The 20,875-nt window shown below is 37.8% G+C and overlaps 1 protein-coding gene across 2 annotated transcripts in view; it reads right to left on the bottom strand.

Moving 5' to 3' along the window:
- MAGI2 (membrane associated guanylate kinase, WW and PDZ domain containing 2) overlaps positions 1-20,875 on the bottom strand; it is a 1,189,042-nt gene that overhangs the window by 480,564 nt on the left and 687,603 nt on the right. For both annotated transcript variants that reach the window (XM_046668813.1, XM_046668814.1), the window contains exon 3: positions 9,396-9,515. In XM_046668813.1, the coding sequence (XP_046524769.1) occupies positions 9,396-9,515 (120 nt within the window). The remainder of the gene's footprint in view (positions 1-9,395; positions 9,516-20,875) is intronic.

Here is a 20,875-nt window from a genome sequence, read left to right as displayed (position 1 = left end):
CATTTCTTCTGCACACTTCTTGTACTTTTCCAATCCTCAATTAGTGTCAGGGTGTCAGTGTGCCTGCCTCCAGGAGTCTCCACCCTCCCCCGTCCCTCCCTTACGTAAACCATTGCACGCATCACCTAATTTACTGCTACATTTTACCATAAATGCAACTCTTCTTAAATTGAGGGAGGATAGGAAGAGAGTAAAGTTACCAAACCTATAAATATTATTTGAAAATGAGTATTCCTGGGCAAAAGGGGTGATTAAACTCACATGTGAGGGGATAGACTATAATTAGTTTTCAGGTGGTGAGCATGATGTAATCTACACAGAATTTGAAATACATTATGATGTACATCCGAAAATAAACAAATAAATGAAGAAAAAAATCACATTACAGTTGAAAAAGAAAAGAAAAGAAAAGAAAATGAGTATTCCTGGACATCCTTGAAGGTAGAAATGCTAGGAACTTCCCTTTGTTGCAATGGGTTACACTTTACTCGAAGTATAGTAACACCTGCTTCATCTCCAGGGAGACCAGAGAGCTGCACCAGAAGATTTTCCTCTGGAAGCTTTATAGAGACAATTTGCTCTCGCCCTCAGAGAGGGGGAGCAGAAATCAGAGTATCTAATCCTCTTGGGAATGATCCTGAAGGACTTGACCTGGAGAAACTTCTTCGCTCTCGTGGGCTAGCCCAGAGCAGAGAGATCCCTTTGGGAAATAACCCTCCAGGAACAGGTCATGGGGCCAAAGGGCAGTTTTCTCTAGCCAAATGCAGACTCTTTGCTTTAATACCCTCAGGTATGGCATGGAGGGAGGGGAGAAAAAGAAAGAAAACTCATTCGGAAATTTTAAATCGAGTCTTTTCATTTCCCCATCATCGTAAAGTTCATCTCAGTTTGAGCTTCCTATATATTGTTGAAAACATTTTGCTTATTGGCTCCTTATGTTGTGTTAAGTATTTAGGTTACCATCAGTATTCAAATTCAAAAGATGAACTTTTCAGATTTTACCCATTAGCTGCTTAGTGAAAGGAATCAAGCTTTCACATATTATAAGAAAATTTAAAGCCACCCTAATGTAAAAAGAAAAAAGAAAGAGGTGAGAATAGAAACCTAATTCGCAGTATATAATTAATAATTGAATAAAATTTTATTTCCATTTCCTTTCCATTAATTCTCTGAAGAATAAAAGGATACTAAACAAACTCACGCTCCCTTACAGTTTATTGAAAACCAGCCAGAAAAATGTTAGTGAAATACCTAATAAATTCCAAGCACCACATGCCCCCGTTAATTATAATGCCTTTACATTTCTCTAGTGAGAGAATGCACATTCAAGTTCCTTTGTTTTATAACTTGTTGAGTTTGCATATTTTCCAATATATCCCAGGACCTTCCTAACTCTCCTATAGGTTTGACCTCATTACTTCTGTTCTCTAATCTCCACTGACCTTCTATAGTAGAGGTGATGAAATCAAGAAAGTCTTTGCAATACTTTTGAAAAAAATAAAGAGCATGAACAAACACAGGGGCTATAGGAAAGAGTAATTACCATTAGTCCAAGAAGTATTTAGGTGGCACAATCAAGGGAACTTGGGTGGGGAGACAAGTCCATGGGAGATACAGTTTTGTTGACCAAGTCTACTAGGTTTTGAGTTTGAGCGATTTGACATACGTACCACGAATTACTGTGGGGAAAACCAGACTGTGAAGAATGGCCTTAGCAAGATAAGAACTATATTCTGGAGAAAGTGCTATTATTTGTAGGGTACTGAGAAACAGGCATGGGAACTTAGAATAGGGACTCACGAGGATAATCACGGGAATTAAGACAAGAACAAAATTATTACAGTTGCGATACCAGGTTAATCCAAGACAGGATTCTGAGGCCAAATTGACTCTGCAGCTCCAAACTATTGACGGGGAGCATTTGAATGAGGAAGTGGATGTGCCCCAGGCTCTCAGGCCAGGCTGAACTTTTATGTGGGGATTAAGGGCTTCCTATTGTTAAGTTTAAGGAAGGAGACTGGGCATTCATTCATTCATTTATTCAACTCACATTCACTGAGTGCTTCCTAGCTGCCAGAGACCCCTCTGAACTCAAGAATTAGCAGCGATCCAAACAAATTATATGACCTCTTGAAATTTACAGTTGAGCGGGTGGATACTAACAATAACCAAACAAACAAATGGACACAGAATATATTTTCAATTAGAGCAAGTACAATAAAGAAAACTAAATCAGAGGAAGGGGGTGGAGAATGTCAGCAGGTGCAATTTCGAATAGCGTTGTCAAGTAAGAGTTCGCCAAGTAAGAAAAAGGAACTTGTGGTTATTTGGAAGACAGGTAGTCCAGGAAAGTGAAATGACAAATCCAAGATCCCAGGTGGGTAAGAATGTGCTTGCCCTGTTTGAGGATCAGGAAAAAGGCCAACATAGGTAATATAAAAAGGCTGAAGATAGCATAAGTCAAATCTTCCATTTTTTTATATCTAATAACAAATATCAATTTTTGTTTTTACTGGTCCCTAACAATTCACATTTGTAGAATCTTTAAGAATTAACGTTCATGGGAACAGCCCTATGCAGCCAAGATATGTTGACCAATTGATCCTGGTTTTATCTGGTTGTTACATACATATACAGCCTGGAACAGAACTAAGAGAGCTGATTACTATATAAGGAGGGAGTAATTGCTTCAGCATATTAGATTTTAATCTAGCATTATGAACGATTTTCCATAATTCCAGAATTTCCAAGCCTTAGCTTTCATATGGTGTGAATCTTCTACAACACTTTAAAAAAAAAAAACAAAAACAGAGTAGCAGGAAATTTTTGAGAACTGTTACCTCATAATTTTTAGTCAAAGTATAGTCTGTCTACTTTGCAGCACAATCAATGGAGGTTTCAGGTTTCAGATATCGTTCTTGTGCACAGTCTGAGAGAAAGCTGCAGTTTATAAAAACAATTCACAAAGCCATCTGTATCTATCGTAACTTTGTCAGAGATTGAGATCGATGTTCTGAAATAAATGGCTTGCTTAGCAATAAAAATTAGGGCACTGCTTTTTCTATTTTTTATGACTTCTATTCCCCCTGAGAGAAATCACAGATCCCGTGGTCAATCTGATTCCTAGACTCCTCTGTCCCTCAGATCAGGAGTATATGAGATGTAAGGAAAGAATGTCTCAGGATGTTTTATTTTTCAGATTTGAAATTCAGATACACAAATGACTTTGGCAGAGTAGGCTGTTAGGTTATAGTTTTCAAATCATTGATGTGCGAAACAAATCTGAAAAAACTTTGACAGGAAGGGGACATTAGGGCACCATGGAGAATGACTGAGGTAAGTAAAATGTCTCCCTTAGGGAGCCCTGTATGTCTAATACTAATGGCAAGAGCCATTGATCACCACTCTGTTGACGTTACTTCAGAGAAACACGGGCTCTCGTGTAGAAGACTCTCGTATCAACGTGATCAAGACTCTTTTGTGTGCCTCCTATGGATGAATAAATTTACTGTCTTTGAAAGTCATGGAATTGTAAGATCCTGTGAATACATCTCAATATATATTCATAGCTGCAGCAACACACACGTAAAAAATTATGAAATACTTATTACCAATATTATCCAGTCTTTGTTCACTCAGAAAAACAACTCAGAGGGTTTGAAAATATTCACCCAATCAGCAAATAGGTTCCGCTTGTCGAAGCCGTGGAGAGAAACCTAAGCAAAAGTTTTTAAGTCATGCTTCTTTTCTTCCCACTAAATAAGGGGCAGGATATTCTTTTCAGGGAAAGTCTCAATTTGTTTCCGATAAAAAATTATAGGGCTATCTACAGGAGCTAGAAAGTCATTGCAATTAAAGACATGAGCTTGAGCGAAATGAATTAAGCCCTGAGTATCACTGTTTTGGAACCCTAGGATTTACCTAATATTACTACGGGTGTGACAGAGTCAAAGAAGTGAGTCCCATGCCTATGGATATTGGCTATATTTTAAAAATATACTTCAAAAAGGTTGTTTCTGCTCCTTTCAGCTACAACTGAACAAAAATGTATAGAAGTAACAGTAAACCGGCTTATGTTGCACTTTAGGTAATAGGAAGCAAGTCATCTTATTTTCCTTGACTTTATAACTTTATAAGTTATAATTTATATGATAATATTAAATTAGTTAATGAATTGCTTGTTTCATTCCTTCTAGTCTTTTTTGGGAGAAAAAAGTACTTAGAAATGGGCATTTGCATTACATATTTTGGAAAAGGCTGGGCTTATCACAAAAGTCCAAACCAAAAGGGAATTTTGTCACATTTGAATGCACAGCAACACTTCCAGTCTTAGTGCCTTACACAGGAGCAAAGCAGCATGGAAAAATCACACACACTCTGTCAACAGCTCTGAACACAAATTAAATCACTTACAAAAAAAAAAAAAAGCCTTGACATTATAAGATCTCAAAGGGGTGTAAAACTTTACTAAATGTGTTTTTCCTCTACTGGTCAAATAAATATTTAGTGAGCTTTATATGGAAATGTTTAGTGTTTCTAAAATGAACCCCAAATGCATGGCTTAGAATCCTCCACAATAGGAAGACTGCCAAAAGAAAGAAAAGCAAGTATCAAAAGAAAAAAATGCTACAATCTGGATGTGTCATAACAGCTGGATCCTTTTAACTGCAAGCTCTAAGAATCTGCTGTAGTTACGGAGGTTATAACTTACATAGTAAAAATTTTCTCTTGTAATAGGGTAGAAGGGAAAGGGAAAAAAATGAAATTCTATCTCATTTTGGTCTCCTGGAATGACAACAATCTTAGCATCAATTTAAGCATTGATCTGCCCTTCAGGAAATATTATCTACATTTCAGTAGATAGAAACTTGGATGATAAAAGAACAGTTTTTCTCAAGACTATTTATAGTACAGTATCTCTTTATCACCCAATCCTATCTTGATTGACAATAGAGATGCAAAATTTCAATGATAAACACATCAAGGTCATGCCAAACAAAAAGCTGATGCTGATTTTAGTTAGTAAAATGAAATAGGTTTATGTTAAATTTGTTCTATCTCTTCTTTCATTGTAGGAGTGCTTGGCTTATTTCCATAGAATATTACTTGTAGTTAATATTTAAATTTTTATACAATTGTATGTGCTACATCAGGAAGGACAGCACTCCTTTTTGTGCAAATGTGAGAAAACATGAATTTCACAGTCCTTATAATAAAATTGTTTAAGAAACTAGGTGTGCTGTTTGCAGAAGGCTCAAGTCCATATATAGTAGGGTCCGTGCTTAGTAGGAACTACAGCATTAAAGTGAAGATGAGTGCCATATTTGCACTATATTCTGTCAGATTCCCAAATAACTTCCTAGTCTTAATTTAGTCTTCTTAAAAATCGAGGCAATATTACAATTGAGCTTATGTCCATTTAAAGGAAATATTTAACTTTAGGATCAGTGGCTTCTTCAATAGATAGAAAAATAGCTTTGCTTCCATTTAAAAGTCCAACATCAAAATGTGGTAGTAGATGTTACAACAGAAGTGCCGCTCTGGAACGTGACTGTGGATGATCTCAATAGGGGAATTAAGCGAACTGAGAGTCCAGGCACAGCTCAGCGGACATGGGGTCAGTTAATGACGACATTCAGGACACAAGTTGAGGCAGACAACTGGTGTGAGTGGTCAGTGAAATCATGAATACAGCATTCCAGACAACTGGAAGAAGTTGGTCAGGCAGGATTTACTGAGTTAGAGCCCTGGGTTATTCAGCACTTTGGACAGTTCCCAAGGACAGACTTCCTTCCAGGTCCTTAACTTTTAGAATACCTGACCCACTCACTTAATTCTACCTCTTGGTGTATCACTTAATACTTGCAGGTAACCTTAATCCCAAAGGAATTATGTGCATTCATCCAAAGAGCTCTGTGGCCTGTGCTTCATATGAAGCTTACACCTTCAATCCTGACATGAAGGTTCATAGTGTCAAGTATGTTACTCGAGGTTCTGTCAGGATCACCACTGGGCCTTGTTTTATTAACTTAATTTTAAATTCAACTGAATATGAAAAGGTGAGGATGAGATCATCCAAGTCATGGGAAAGAGTCTCTTTACCAACATCCATGGTTCATCAGAGCCAAGTCCTCTGGACCATTTACATGCAAGGTAATTCAGCAACTGTCGTGTTGTGAACTGAAATGAGGTGCTCAGACTGGCTGGGGGGTTGGTGGTGCAGAAAAAGGCTTTAAGAATATGTTAAAATTTTGCCTCGGGGCTTGTGGCATAACTGTAGATGGTAACTCAAGCACGTTAATGCCTTCCTTGCAGCCTCTGCCAAGTAATATGTTTGCTTTTCTGCAGCAAGCACTTTGAGCCAATTTCTAAGAGACAGAACTGCAATTCAAAACAGTCCATCTTGTTTCCAGTCAAAGGACAAACTCCATTCTATTCACCGAGATTAAAATGGGAGTTATTGACAATGAAACAAAAAAGTATATTTATGAGAAATGCTTAAAAGAATATATTCTTCCTCATAATTCCTTTTAAGGTGGGCATTTCCTGTTCTGAAACTGAGTGGTGGGGGGTGAAGCACAAGAATACTGTGAAGCTGGTTTTCTAAATGATGAACAGCTTAACTAGACATTTTATGGAGGACTTCCTTGATCTTTGCTAACAAAAAATCAATGGGTTCACAGTCTCTGAGAAGAAATGCACCAAACTGGGAAGCATTTATGGGCAAGAAGAAGCAGGCACTATCTCCCCATCTCCAGTTGCATCAGCAACCTTGATGTTCTGGTTTGTGGGTTAGAATCAGTCTTAAGGACCCCACAGGGTTGACAGGTCTGTAACCTTAATGCTGAGAGTAACTCAATTTCTTCTTAATTTCTTCAGGAGATCACAGGTAAGAGAGACAAATTTTCTGGCCTGACTGGGGGCTCTAAAGAGCCCTGAGAAGGCATGAGAATGTTTTAGCAGGGAGAAAGGGAAATGAGCAACGTCCCACACTGTAGAAGGAAGAGCATATAACATAGAAAAACTGGGATTTTATTAAAGAAACGTTATGAGAGATTGATAGCATGAAAGTCTGACAAATATTACAGCTGTCAGGTCTGTCTTTGTTTATTTGAATAGCACATGATTGTTACTCTATATATTCTGAAAGTACCAACAGCAGAAAAGGCATCCCCAAGGCTTCCTTGACAAATAGCACATTAAGTGGCAGCCCTGACTCTAGAGCTTCTGCTCAATCTGAAGGAGTAGCAGTGATTCTTATCAAAATGTTAATTGCACTGGTTCCTCAGCTCCAATTGTAGGAAAACCTGAAGATCCTGAGATTTGAGAATGCTCCTTAGGTGTCTGCCCAGATGGCTGTGGGATCTGAGAGAAGTGCTTCTTATTTATTCAAGTACACAATGTGTATCTGTAAACAATGGCATCTATTCCCCAACACCATAGATGTAAACCAGCCTTATTATTCAATGATCAGCTCTATGCAAGCTGGGGCGATTAACACGTTGGCTCCAAATTTAGGCAAACTAAACTCTCAGTGCTGAAAAGATGTCTGAAGAAGATTCAGGACAACCCACCCCGGCTCACGAAACTTGGTTACGTTTGTATGGTTTCAGGATATTTCTCTCAAAATTTAACTAGAAACGAAAATCTAACCTAGGCTGTATTTTAAAATGTTGATATTAAATTTCATGACATCTAGTTTGTCACGAGAATCTCGGAAATTTAACATGAACATTGTTTAATTTTCTCACCTTCTATACACTTAATTTTTAAGGACAAAAAGAAAAGGTCACATTGTTAATTATATTCCTCTTGGAATGCTGCTGGATGTTAAGCTATTGGTTCTTTGCTATATAAACAAGATATTTAAATAAAGTAATTAAAGAAAATACATTATTACTGGCAGACAGGCAAACTAATAAATGCCACTAAACAATGTCACAATGCCCATAGGAAAATATAGTGCAAAATTTATTATTTATTTACTCTGACTTCTTTTGTATAATTATTTTCTATAATTTATACAGTTATTTTTCCTATATAATTTAAAGCAGGTTATATGATCAACACACCTACTTTATTTAAAATATTTTCAGTCAAACTCCACTATCATTTATTCTGGGCAATATTAAAAAGAAATAGTACTCATGTATAAAACCATTTTCTTTTCCTGGATATTTCTGCCTATTTCCTATAAGTGTGGCAATGTTCACCTAAAGGTCTCAGCCATAACTTAGGCATGTGTCTCAGCCCTAAACTGCCTCAGGAGTGTGAAGTAAAAGAAGAGATTTTAATACTTCTAACAACTTAAAAATACTGAGTTCTTAAGTAACTATAGCCTCTGGACATCAGCAAGTATATGAAGGAGGAAGTGGAGGGCCAAACTGTTAACAAAACCAGCCTATTTGCTGACGGTAGACCTCAGACATTTGACGGGCTAAGGAGCAATGTATATATTATGAACTTTGTGTTTACTATCACTCATTATTAACTGCAGTTCGGTAAAACTAGAGCCATCTTTGGACTTACTAATAAAACAGGTGAATACAGTTTACACATATAATAACTGTGAAGTAGGAATAAAAGTGTTATTTTCTAGTTTTTTAGTTGGATTATTTTAAAATTTCATTATACATAGATATATAATTTCATTAGACATAAACTATATGCATGTAGATATTACTTAAGCATATAAATACGATCACGTCAACATGTTGTTATTTATTTATATCTTTCAATGCTATCATTCCCCTTTTACAGCTAAGACTCCTGAGGTTCAAAGACACTAACTAGGTTACTTAATATTTATAGTGGGTGAGTAATAAACCCAGGTTTGGAACTGAGGTAGATTCTGGCTCATATACAGTGTTCCTTCCACGGCAATGCTCTTCCCACATTCAAGGTGTTAGTTCATCTGTTGTTCACGTTTGACTCACAAAGAGACTCGCTGTCGTGGAGAACTTTGGAGTTCACACACAGACCAGGTTTTCCTACTCCATCATCTTGCATGGAAGGCAAGTGAAGGCCAGCGAAGTGCAGTAACTGGAGAAAACCACACAGAGATACTGACGTGCCTGGAACTCAAGCCCTGGGCTCTTTTAGATGCCACCGAGAGACGAAGATAATTTATTTGGAAGATCATGGTTTAGCCTCAGGAAGCAATCACAAGGATACTTCCATGGGTATATGCATACACATTTCCCTCGGCATTAAGAGTAGAATCAATCCAGATGTATTTTAATTTTTCTTTAGGAACTATGTTTCTAAAACGACCTTATCAAAGCTCTCACACCAAAAACAGTAGCACATCGGTAACCTGGTGTCCTAATGCATTTCAGTTAAAGGAGAAAAATGTGATGCAACAAGGAATAGACCAGCAGTAGAGTTGTGCTTACCTTCATAAGTCCCACTTTCTAGGAGGGCACCACTTTTCTCCAATTCCATAAAATCTTCAACGGTGATGAAAATATAGTCCACTCCAGGGACCTCACCCTCCTTATGTGGCCTTGTGGTGCCTGAACAAGGAAAATTAAAAACAAAAGAAAGACTCTAAGTGATTTGTTGTTGAACTTTAGAAATACCACCACACTTCTGAATATTCACTAACACTTGTTTGTACATCCTACGAGCTGGCAGTTTGCATTTGTCCCTCTGTTTGTTTGGAAACAGAAAATAGCAAGGGGTAATGATTAGAGTAAATATACAAAGCATTTTTCTTCATCAAGCTTTAAAACGTTCATTGCCATGGAATGCGGCTGCATAGATTTTTCAGTGAAAAATGCAGACCATTGTGTCCTTTTTGAAGAGGTGGTTTGAATATTGGGCCAAGAGTCTGCTGGCTCAGGAATTTACATATCTCACTTCCATGAATGGATGTCTATTGTTCTGTAGACTGCTTTGCTATGACATAAAATACAATGGAGAATAGAAACGTTAGCAAAATGTCAATTTATCTTTATATTTTCGTGATCTGCTCTTTTTTGTGGGGGTTGGGGGAGACTGTTGGTTTTCATTTGTTAAGTTTTGCACCAAATAATAACATATTTGATTTAAAGGCTCACAAAATCTTTACTATTACTTAAAACTCAATATTTAAATAATAATGGAATTGAGTAATTATTATAACTGTTAGTATTTTAATGCTAGTAATATAGTTTCCTTCCTTCCTTCCTTCCTTCTTTCCTTCACTATTGCCTTTAATTCTGACTGAATTGGGAGGTGATACACTCCCAGGGATCTGCAGGGGTCCACCGCTCCTGTTTTCTGCCTCACCTATAGAGTGAATGGAGCCTCTGTGGCCATGGTGACAGGAGCATCTGCCTGTGGTTCAGTAGGGTTCTAATGGAGAAGCCAGACTTCCAGACCTGCTGTCCAGTTCATAAGGTGGGAACTAAAATAGACACATATTAAAGGCTGTAGGTTTGTTTTCTGGTACACTTTCATCCCTGAATATGCCCTAAGCTGCTTCTTTTCTTTTTCTATACCACCTACATAAGACATTTTACATGGTCATATTGGAATTTCCATAATGTACATGGTGCAAATCGTATGCAGAACTATACAGAGGGCACGTATACTAGCAAAGTGATAGCATAGCGCTAGGCTTCTTCAGATTTAAAATCTCCTCCATATTCTCTATAAACTAAACAAAAAGCGTTTCGAACCCTTAAATTTTATTTTCACTGTTTGAAATCTTCATCAATTAGGCCACGAAAATAGCCAGTCAGTTCTCCTTGTGGTATATTAGGATTATATCTGGACTGAAAATGAGAGGTATAAATTAACATCACAATATACAATGTGCTAGGAAAATTGATTTTTGGTAAAAATGAAAAATTTCCATTAAGAACATTTTTTAAGATTTGAAGGCATTATTTTCGAAAATTAAATTTTACAACCCTTCTTTGGGGTTGCAAAACAATTTTTTTTCCATAATCATGTTTAATGACTTTCCTCTGAATTTGTTATTTATTTTGTTCAAGTGAGCCACATTTTGCAATAATTCCTACTGCTTTCATGCTGTAAAATATAAACCTCCCACACCTAGTATGCATAATACTGTCAAATTAATGTTTCTATGAGAACCTTAACTTTCAATATCCTGACTTTTATGTACTTAACCCTTGTGCATTAAAAGCCCATTAACATGGTTTTTGGCAATCAATTTGTTTTTCTGTTTATTTAGAACACACTCTAATCAGTAAGAAAAATCACATAACAAAGTTTCAATTTTCCCTCCTAATTCATCTCCATATTTCAGAAGCTACAGGCTTTGATTAATTAACTGCTTATAGGGCGCTAATGCAGTCGGAGCACAATGTGAGCACAGGACCACACGCTTGAGGGCAATTTCCAGGGCTGCTGACCTGGCGGGAGTTACTCGCCTGTACCAAATTCTAGTGAACACGTTTGTGGTTGTGCTCTTCTTGGGCAGACATCAGTATTTTGGTTCACTGGGTGGTCTTCCATCTCCATCTTGCCCCTCAGGCCAATGTTCCTGCATCAGGGCTGCAGACTCCCAGTGGGGGCATCAGTGTCACCTGTTGCTGTTGACCTGCTTGATGCTGACTGCCTATTTGGACTGAGGGCTCGCCTACCTCATTGTTGCTTGAAGAAGTTCTACGCTACAATCTCAAATGCTGCAGTTCCCATCTTTGACATCCGTCTCCCCTCTTCTTTTCTCCTCCTCTTCCTTTTTCTAATTATAACCTCCAGTCTCTTGACCTCTCCTAATTTCCCTGATGTTCTCCAAATTTGACTTCATTTGCCTCTTTAATTACTAAGGAGCTAGGAACAACCTAGAATCTCTTCTTTCCATTAGTTTACCTTCACTATTCCCTGATTCTTAATAAGCCCTCAAGTTCACTATCAGCTGTTTCATTCACAGACTGCAGTTGCTATGGCAAACCATGGACTTTCACTGACAAAGTACACTACAAATTCAGGTTATCTAAAGTCAGGCTGATTCTGCTGATGCTTGGCAATCCTTTTATACGTGACTTCCTCCCTCTCCGACACAACCCCACCATTTTCTAATACTCAATTGCTCTGACTTTCAGCAGAAGACTTTCTTACTTCATTCTCTTTTTGGTAAAGTAAGAGAGAATCTGAAGTCAAATTCCCTAAAGTTTCCTAATTTCTACTTCCTTTATCTGCATTTTCTTCACCCTTAATTGGAATCATCTGTCCATCTTGCTAAGATGAATCCTTTCTCCTCCGTCTTCTTTCAAACTTTCGTTTTTATTTTTCATCAAAGTCACATATATGGATACTTTAAAGAGTCCAGCAATTCTACAAGGTTTATTATTTATTTATTTATTCATTCATTCATTTAGTGAGGAAGATTGGCCCTGAGGTAACATCTGTGCCAATCTTACTCTATTTTATGTGGGATGCCACTACAGCATGGCTTGGTGAGTAATGCTAGGTCCACGCCCAGGATCTGCACCCATGAACCCTGGGCAGCCAAAGTGGAGCATGCGAACTTAACCAATACGCCACTGGGCTGGCCCCAAGGTTTGTTATTTTTAACAAAAGCAGGCTGTCATCAGCCACCCCACCAGCAACACACACCTCTCCCTTTATCCAGAGCAAATACTTTCAACTCTTTTAGCTGATTATTTTTACTTCTATGTCTTTAAATAATTTACTTGCAGTATCTCTTGTTTTTTTGCTTTAGTCATTATTTCTTGATTTCTTGGTAAAGAAAATGAAGATTCAACTCTTTTTTGCCCACACTTATCTACATCACTTCCTCCTCCCATTCTCCCAATAGAACAAACTTGTGTTTACATTATTATTTAATGTTTACGATAATACTATGTAAATCTATTCCCAGCTGAAACCTGCAGGGCACGGACTAATTATCCTCTCTTGTGTAATTTTTTGTTTCCTCTAGATTTAATGTTTTCATTTCCAATTTTCCATACATTAATTGGTAATTCAATTAATTAACTCTCTCCTTGTTGGATAAATCAAAATATACAAGGGTATTTGATGTTTCATCAAGCTTATCCTACTGAAGCAATCTCTCCTGGAGCTTTCTTCCTTGCTCCAATGTTGGGGATTCACTTTGCCTCTTCCCTGGGTTGCGTCCCCTCTTTCCCGGATCCCATGTCTCTTTCTGTGGTCCATTCCCTCTTTGGGGCAGAGCACATCTGTCAGAAGCTTTCTGTCACGGGTTGCATGGGAACTCCACTTTCTGAGACTTTGCATGTCTGAAAATGTCTTTATTCCACCCTCACTGGTGGCAAATCTGACTCAGCATATCAAGAAAACATCATAATGAAAACATATTTTCTCCAGCCTGCTCCTCTGTTAACGTCACCACCATTCTTCCAGTCATTCATGCTTTGGAAGTTTCCCTCAGAGTCGCATTTGAGGTCTCCCTCATTCTTTTATTCCACCTCAAAATATTCGGCAAATTCTATGCCCTGTAACTCCACAATGTCACCCTTCCCTTCTGCACTCTCTCTCCTCCAAACACCGCCCTCCTGGACCCGGCAACGGCCATGTCACTGTGCGCACACCTCCTTCTGTTAGATCATCACAGCATTCCCTGATTAGCCCTGGTGAAGCACCAGGCAGATCACCAACCTTCTCCAAAGGGTTTATCTACCCAATCTCTTGTCAAGAGACTGGGCTGAAAAAGGCAAGGGGAGGGAAATACTGAGAGTGAAAAAGGCTCAGATTCTATCATGGACAAGAAAAGGCACCTCTTGTGGTGTGCCAGGGTGTAGAGTCTCTTTAGATAGTCTCAGCTTGATGGAACATGTGAGAGGACATAACTTAGGAATTTTCTGCTTAATAAACATCTTCCTTTCTGGCCTGCCATGTGTCACTCTCCTTTCCTTTTAGTGTAAATTTTCCACCATTAGAATCACTCTTTCGTTTGACAAGATGGAAACTACCTTTAAAACGTATGCTATAGAAGATAAGAATGTGAGCCATGGAATCAGACCGCCCGGGCTGGTGAAGCTCTGCCATTTGCCGTCACTAGTACCTTAAGCAAGGTCCTTCACCTTTGTAAACTCGAGTTTTCTCATCTGTAAAATGGTAATAATACTAGTAGCATCTTTAAAGTGTTGACTTAAAGAACAAATAAGATGATCCATATAAGGTACTTAAGACAATGTCTAGAACATATTAAGCTCTCAAGAAGGATTATACGTTAAATATTATCTGAAAGAGCAGAGATGAGATCCTAGATAGTTTTTTCCCCATAAATTCTTGCCACAAATATTAATTGAGCACTTACTATGTGCCAAGCACTATTTGGTATACACCCTTTCTTAACACAGAACAGGATCCCTTCCCTCATGGAGTCTACATTCTAACAAGGGGAGACAGAATCAACAAAAAATAACCATAATTAAAAAGTAAGTTAATAGTATGCTGTAAAGGGTTAAATCCTATTAAATGACCATAAATCAAATCAGTATCATCTATGGACTATTTAGTGGGTCAATTACTGAAATCTTTAACTGTTAGCTTAGATAAAGAGCAAAAGTTTGGAGAGAAGAGAGAGACTGCGAAGGACCTGAAGGAAAGCAGAGATCTACAACACTTGTGGGCTACAGGCTTCCCAGGGGTTAATGGCAGCTTGGCTAGAGACCTGTAGGAGGCAGTAGGAGATCCACAAAGAGCCTGGTTGTACTTTGGAAAGAATCACTAAATCCCTAAAGAAAAATTTTACTTATTTCACATACTGTTCGGTCTAGTTTAGGTCAACTGGCTTACAAATTGGTGCCCAATATAGGTATATTGGAACTTTCAAGGTTACTTTCATAGGATTGAGAAATACAATGGTACATGGTGGTTTCTGATGACTAGTATATGTGCACACACACACACACACACACACACACACACACATATATATCACGCCTCATTTTTAAAGGAAGAAAGTGGAAACACAGTGTGACAGAAAGGATCTTAGACTTGAAATTCAGAACATCTGCATTCTATTTTTGTTTTACTATTTTAGGCATGTGGTGCTGGATTAAAACATCATCTAGGTGACCATCACTTTTCTTATCATGCATTGAGATAAATAATAAATATGAAAGAGTATTATAAAAAGTAAAAACATGAACACTATGACAATAAGATTGCATTTCTCTTTAATAATATTAACAGTACTACTAAGAATAATACAATTCTAATAAACTTCACTGATGGTACCTTATTTTTGGTATCTATTATAATCATAGTTTTAAATGAATTAATTTCAGTCAGGCTAAGACTTAAAAAGAAAAATTTCCTATTCCTAAAGTCACAGATTGCCTCTTTTATTGTCTGGGTGTAAAGTAACATAAGTTGAGATATAAATCCATTTCCTTTAATTACACACTAAAATGTGGGACACAATGGTTTAGTCTCTAATTATGAGGGTCCTTTGTCTTTTGTTAGACAAACACTTAAGACCTGTAGAGCCTATGGACTAGGTTGCAAAAAGCTTTTTACCATTTGCTGAATCATTTAAAAAGTGCGAAAGTGCTCATAAAACCTCATTAGTGGGTCATTTAATTTTACCTGCAGGCATAGGACTTTCGACAACAAAAATCAGAAAGCATGATTCTAGATGTATGTGTCCAGCAAGAAAAGACATTAGTTGGCATTAAATCAACTAACATCAGAAGGAGAAAGCAATCGGCTGAAGAAGGAGCCAGCAATTGGTGACCTATGAACACCCCTTTGGAAAGAAGTACAATTCTAAAAATAACGCAAATAATGTGAAATGTAACGAAGTGTTGTACAATGATAATTTATACCTGAAGGTAATTAATATCTAGACTGGAGAAACAGTTAAGTTGAATTTCCTGAAATGGTTACTTACCTTATTTTTATGCTGAAATAATTATAGGTACTTTCCTAACACAAAAGATTATGAATAGAGAGGCGACAGGGAAGCAAGACTCAACAGTAATAACAAGTCATCACCCAGCATTAGGAACAGGGTGGAAGCTACGGAGAATAAAAGAGGAAATACTGATGATTCATTATGTAGTTCAAGTTGAAGCTCACCTTCTTTTATTCCTCTTCTATATTTGGTTGGAACTTTCCTAAGTGGTATTTAGAAAAGTCCAAAATAAATTTTATTATCCAAATTATGGTTTATATATTTCACCCTTTACTTTGTCTTCTGGACCACTCCTCCAAAGGAAAAATAAGTAGAATGGAAACAGAGGAAATCGAGTCTTTGTTTTATGTCCTATTGTTTCATTTAAAAAAAAAATTCAATAATTGTTAAATTAAATACTGCATGAATAACACCTCCTATAATGAAAGCATGCAGTAATTCTGCTCAAAAGTCATGTCTGAAGAGAATGAATTTTCTCCCAAATGGCTAGCTTATTATCGATACATAGTGAAAGCACATGCAGGCCACGTGTCATTTTGTTACCATGGCAACTGGGGGTGCCAATGGAATTTTTTTTATTCTACTTTTTAAATGAAGGAACATTGCTTCTTTTGCCTTGGGAAGAAAAGAGCATGACGTTTGTGGTAAATATAACTGTAAAGTGCATTTCCTGTCAGCCTTCTGATATTTCCTAATTTTAGTAAAATGCTTAAAAGAACAGTCAATCTTTGGCTTATAGGAAAGTATTACTACCTAGATGATGGTCGCAGCAGTCATCCATTGTGATCTATTTTGATGTGCTGAAGGTTCTACCGTGCCCATTGCCTTGCAGGCACCCAGTACATATTTGCTAAAGAAATGGCCTTGGAATTGATCATTAATAGTCAATGTGTTCTAAGCAGATGGGTCACTGCGTGAGACTGAGAAACTGAATTCTCTTCCAATGCATGTTTCCGAATGCATTCTCTCTTTTACTCTCGGTGTTTCTCAACTGCAAACTGGAGACAATAACTCTTGACAGCTACCGTGACTTCCTTTGGATTCGACCTTTAATTAACTTATTCTTAGATTCCTGAAGACACTTCTTTAGTTTGTCCATTACTCATTAGCAAGCATGAACACCATCACCAGATTTGTAAGTGTGCTTCCAATAAAAACATTCAGGAGATTTCTTGGCCAATGCCGCTAATCAATTTTTACATAATCAGCCTAGGCCTTGGGTTTTATTACACTCATTTTCAATCATATAAAGTCAAGAACTATGATTTTATACAAACATAGAGCTAAAGTAGACAAAGAAAATAAGATAATTTGGGTCATTGAATCCAATGTGATAAACAGATTATAAAGCAATGTGAGCTTTACAGATTTGGTATCAACTGATTGGGTGGACTAGGTTAAGGTCAGAAAGTAAAACCTGCAATTTGATTCAATTAATCACCTATTAGGCATAAGAATTATCCACTGCCTCAATAAAACACCATGCAAGTTTTACAAAATATTGAAGATTTGACACATCTATTTGCAAAATACCAGTAGTAACTTTGAATTATTTTCTTAACAGTGTATTGCTCCAAACCTCAGGAATTATTTCAAAACTCTCTCATCCCCTAAAACAGCATACTGTCAATTATTGGTTAAAGCTGCATTGGTGTATACTAATAATGTTATATGCCTTTCAGGCGAACAGAAGTTTTTGAAGAAGAAAGCTCTCCTTGAATTTTTCTGGATATAAAGGTTCAGACTGATGCCTCATATGGCACCGATTACTCTTTCCCATCTTAACAGTTTGGACTGAGGCAGTGTCATACCCAAACGGGTGGTTCTGAAAATGTAGCCTGCATCAGAATCACATGGAGGACTTGTCAGACGCAGATGGCTGGGTGTCATGCCCAGAATGTCTGATTCAGTAAGTCTTGAGTGGGGCTTGAAAATTTGCACTTCTAACAAGTTCCAAGGTGATGTTGACGCTGGTAGTCCGGGGACCATAAATTGGGAACCACGGCTCCAACCTCACTCAGATCTCAGGAAACTCAAACTAAAAGTAGTGTTAAATTTCATCATTAATTTAACTGCAACAACTCATAAAGCATGTGGTTCATGACGTTGGCATTGGCCCTAGAGTAATCTCTAGCTAGGGACCGGGTTCAGAGGAAACAAGCCTGTCTTCATTTGTGGGTGGAGTCATGAGAGAGAGAGCAGATCACCACAGTGCTCTCTCACGCTACTGCACACGGCTTTTTCTTAGTTCTCTCAGAGGTTAATCAAATTTGGAAAATAATGGACAAATCTCCATTTATGTCGCTCCATTCATGCTTATTATTTGAAGTAATATAAACAATCTTGGTCCTATGTGTGCAACAATATTGCTTAAACTTTGAAAGACATAGCAGGCTTGATTATAACTCACTGGGAGTGATAAATGATAATATGATAAGAAAAAAACAGGTATCTAATACAGGAGATCTCTTGCATGAAGAAAAAACTATGGTGAACGTTAAAAAATAGAAGACATAAATGAAAAATTTGTGGCTCTCCAACAAGCAAGAAAAAAAAGCATCTCATTATTTCCCTATGCCAAGGTATCTGATGCAGTAAAAGTTAAATTGCAACTTGTCCACTACTATTCTAATCAGACTAAATCAGGGGATGGGCAGCATGCATTGTGGAATTAGTACCTATAAAGGTCGCTGCTGGAACAAATTATTTAGACGAGCATATCTTTTCATCAATTCCATGATTTCATTTACACAATTATGCCCCTGGTTTAAGCACCAGAGAAAATGAGAAGTAGAGGGGAAAAACGTCATTTAAGAGTCAAAGTTTATTTTATTGTCCTTTGTCACTTGAACTCAAAACCTATAATACTGAGTGAGAAAGACAGGGAATGTTTAGGGTGATCTTTTTGTTGTTGTTTTGTTTTGAGGAAGATTAGCCCTGAGCTAACATCTGCTGCCAATCCTCCTCTTTTTTGCTGAAAAAGGCTGGCCCTGAGCTAGCATCTGTGCCCATCTTCCTCTACTTTATCTGTGGGACGCCTGCCACATACAAGAGGTATGTAGGTCTGGATCCGTACCAGTGACCCCCGGGCTGCCGAAGCAGAATGTGTGAACCCAACCACTGCGCCACCAGGGTGATCAATTTTGAAGTTGACACATGTATACGCATTTTCAACTTTGAGGCCACTACACTAAATGATCATGCTTAATTATTGACAGTACCAACATATCGCTGACTGCTGACATTCAAGTGCCTACACACCAAGGAAAAGCTGGGGCAAACTGAATGGTTTCATAATTGCATAGCATTTGAATCATCACTACTTTGGGGACAATGAATTAGTCACCTAAACCTTATCCATTCCCTCACACCAAAGTCCATTACCTCCCCTCATCAGATTGCTAAGGAAACTTGAGCAGCATAGATTCCTTTCCTAATCTGAGGGCATTCAGCATCCAGAATAATCCACTGCTCAGAGATACGGAGACACAACTACATAAAATGGCTTGTCCAAGTAAAATCAGATTCCTAGTTAGCTATACGCTTGGCCTTTTGATCCATTTTCACAATATGTAATAAACCCTTCTCCAGGACAAAGGAACACTGCCCTCTCACCGATAAAACAGGGTAACAAACCGCAATCTCGAGATTCTTGAACTGGCTATTAATTTCCTGAATTTTTTAAGAGAATGGAAGAAGATGAATGCCCCTTTTATTACCAATTAATTCAGTTTTGAACTTTTGATTTTAATTCTTCAATATATAATTTAGATAGATTCTCTATCTGGCATTCTATAGGATTAATAAAAAGACGTTTTGGATTCCCTAATTTGTTATTTAACAGATAATGTTTCAAGCTTACATACTGAACTAAAAGAAAGGAAAGATCAGTGACTTTTTATAGAAGCGATATATATTTAGTTTGAAGCTTTTACACTCTCTTCATGTAAAATTAATCTGGGCCAGAACGAAACTGCACAGACAGCACCAGCCCTGTGAGCAGTGTGGAGACACTCTATTCTCTGACCTTCACTGCACAGAAGCTTTTGTGGATCATAACTTTAGCCTTTTATCTGTATTAGAATCTTGCAATGACATTAACTTTTAGTATCACCATATGTCTCGATGGAACTTTATATTCTGAAATGCCCAGGGTAGACCATAGAATATAGAGGGTACAGCACAGCAGAATATCCCGATGAAGGTAAGACAGCAGGTACCCATTCACGGATTTCAAAACGAAATGCTGGTTAGATTATCTGGCACGAATTACGTATTTGAGCGATCGACTTTTATTTACTGAGGTTCTCGAATATACCCATGTCAAATTATCACGGAGGGAAGGAAAGAAGAAGGGAGGGAAGGAAGGGGGAAATATTAATGAGTACCCACCAGGCGCCCTGGGCAAGGTGCTTTCATTCTTGTTAAAAATGTTCAGCTGGAGAGTCCTCTGTGCATCTGATATAGCTTATGTTCACAATACTCACTATTTCATTAGCTGATGGTTTATCACGCTATTTCTTGTTAATGGAAAACAGAACAGAAATTCATGGTCCAACTTCTCTATTTTGAAAAAATATTACAGAATTACGGAATATTCTAGTAGAACTATATCCAGCCACAGTTGACAGGCCCTTAATTCCAAACTCCTTATCAGTGAGCAGTCACTTGTAGAAAACATCTGTTCATATTTTGGGGGCAACTCTCTCCAGTCAGACCAGCGTGTTGGTGTTGAGTTGTATGGCCTGTCTCCTCCTCAAGAAACTGAAGTAAAAAGGAGAAAACTGACCTGGTCAAATAAAATAATCAGCATTCTGAGGAAAAAGGAAAACACAAGTACCTAGATTTTTTCCAGTCAGCAGACAGTTTTAGGCCTTTCAAGAAAAAGGAGGTGAGAATACTATTTCCGCCTTTTTAAGACTGAAACATCAGCTGCACAGCCAGCTACCCCACAGCCTAGCTCTGTCCGGCCCTGTAGGTTTGAAGGGTCGCAGTTTCTGTACTATCATAACC

The sequence above is a fragment of the Equus quagga genome, chromosome 8, assembly GCF_021613505.1.
Source record: "Equus quagga isolate Etosha38 chromosome 8, UCLA_HA_Equagga_1.0, whole genome shotgun sequence".
Lineage (NCBI taxonomy): Eukaryota > Metazoa > Chordata > Mammalia > Perissodactyla > Equidae > Equus > Equus quagga.
The sequence above is the reverse complement of the archived record's forward strand: the minus strand, read 5'-3'. Positions and strand labels throughout refer to the sequence as shown.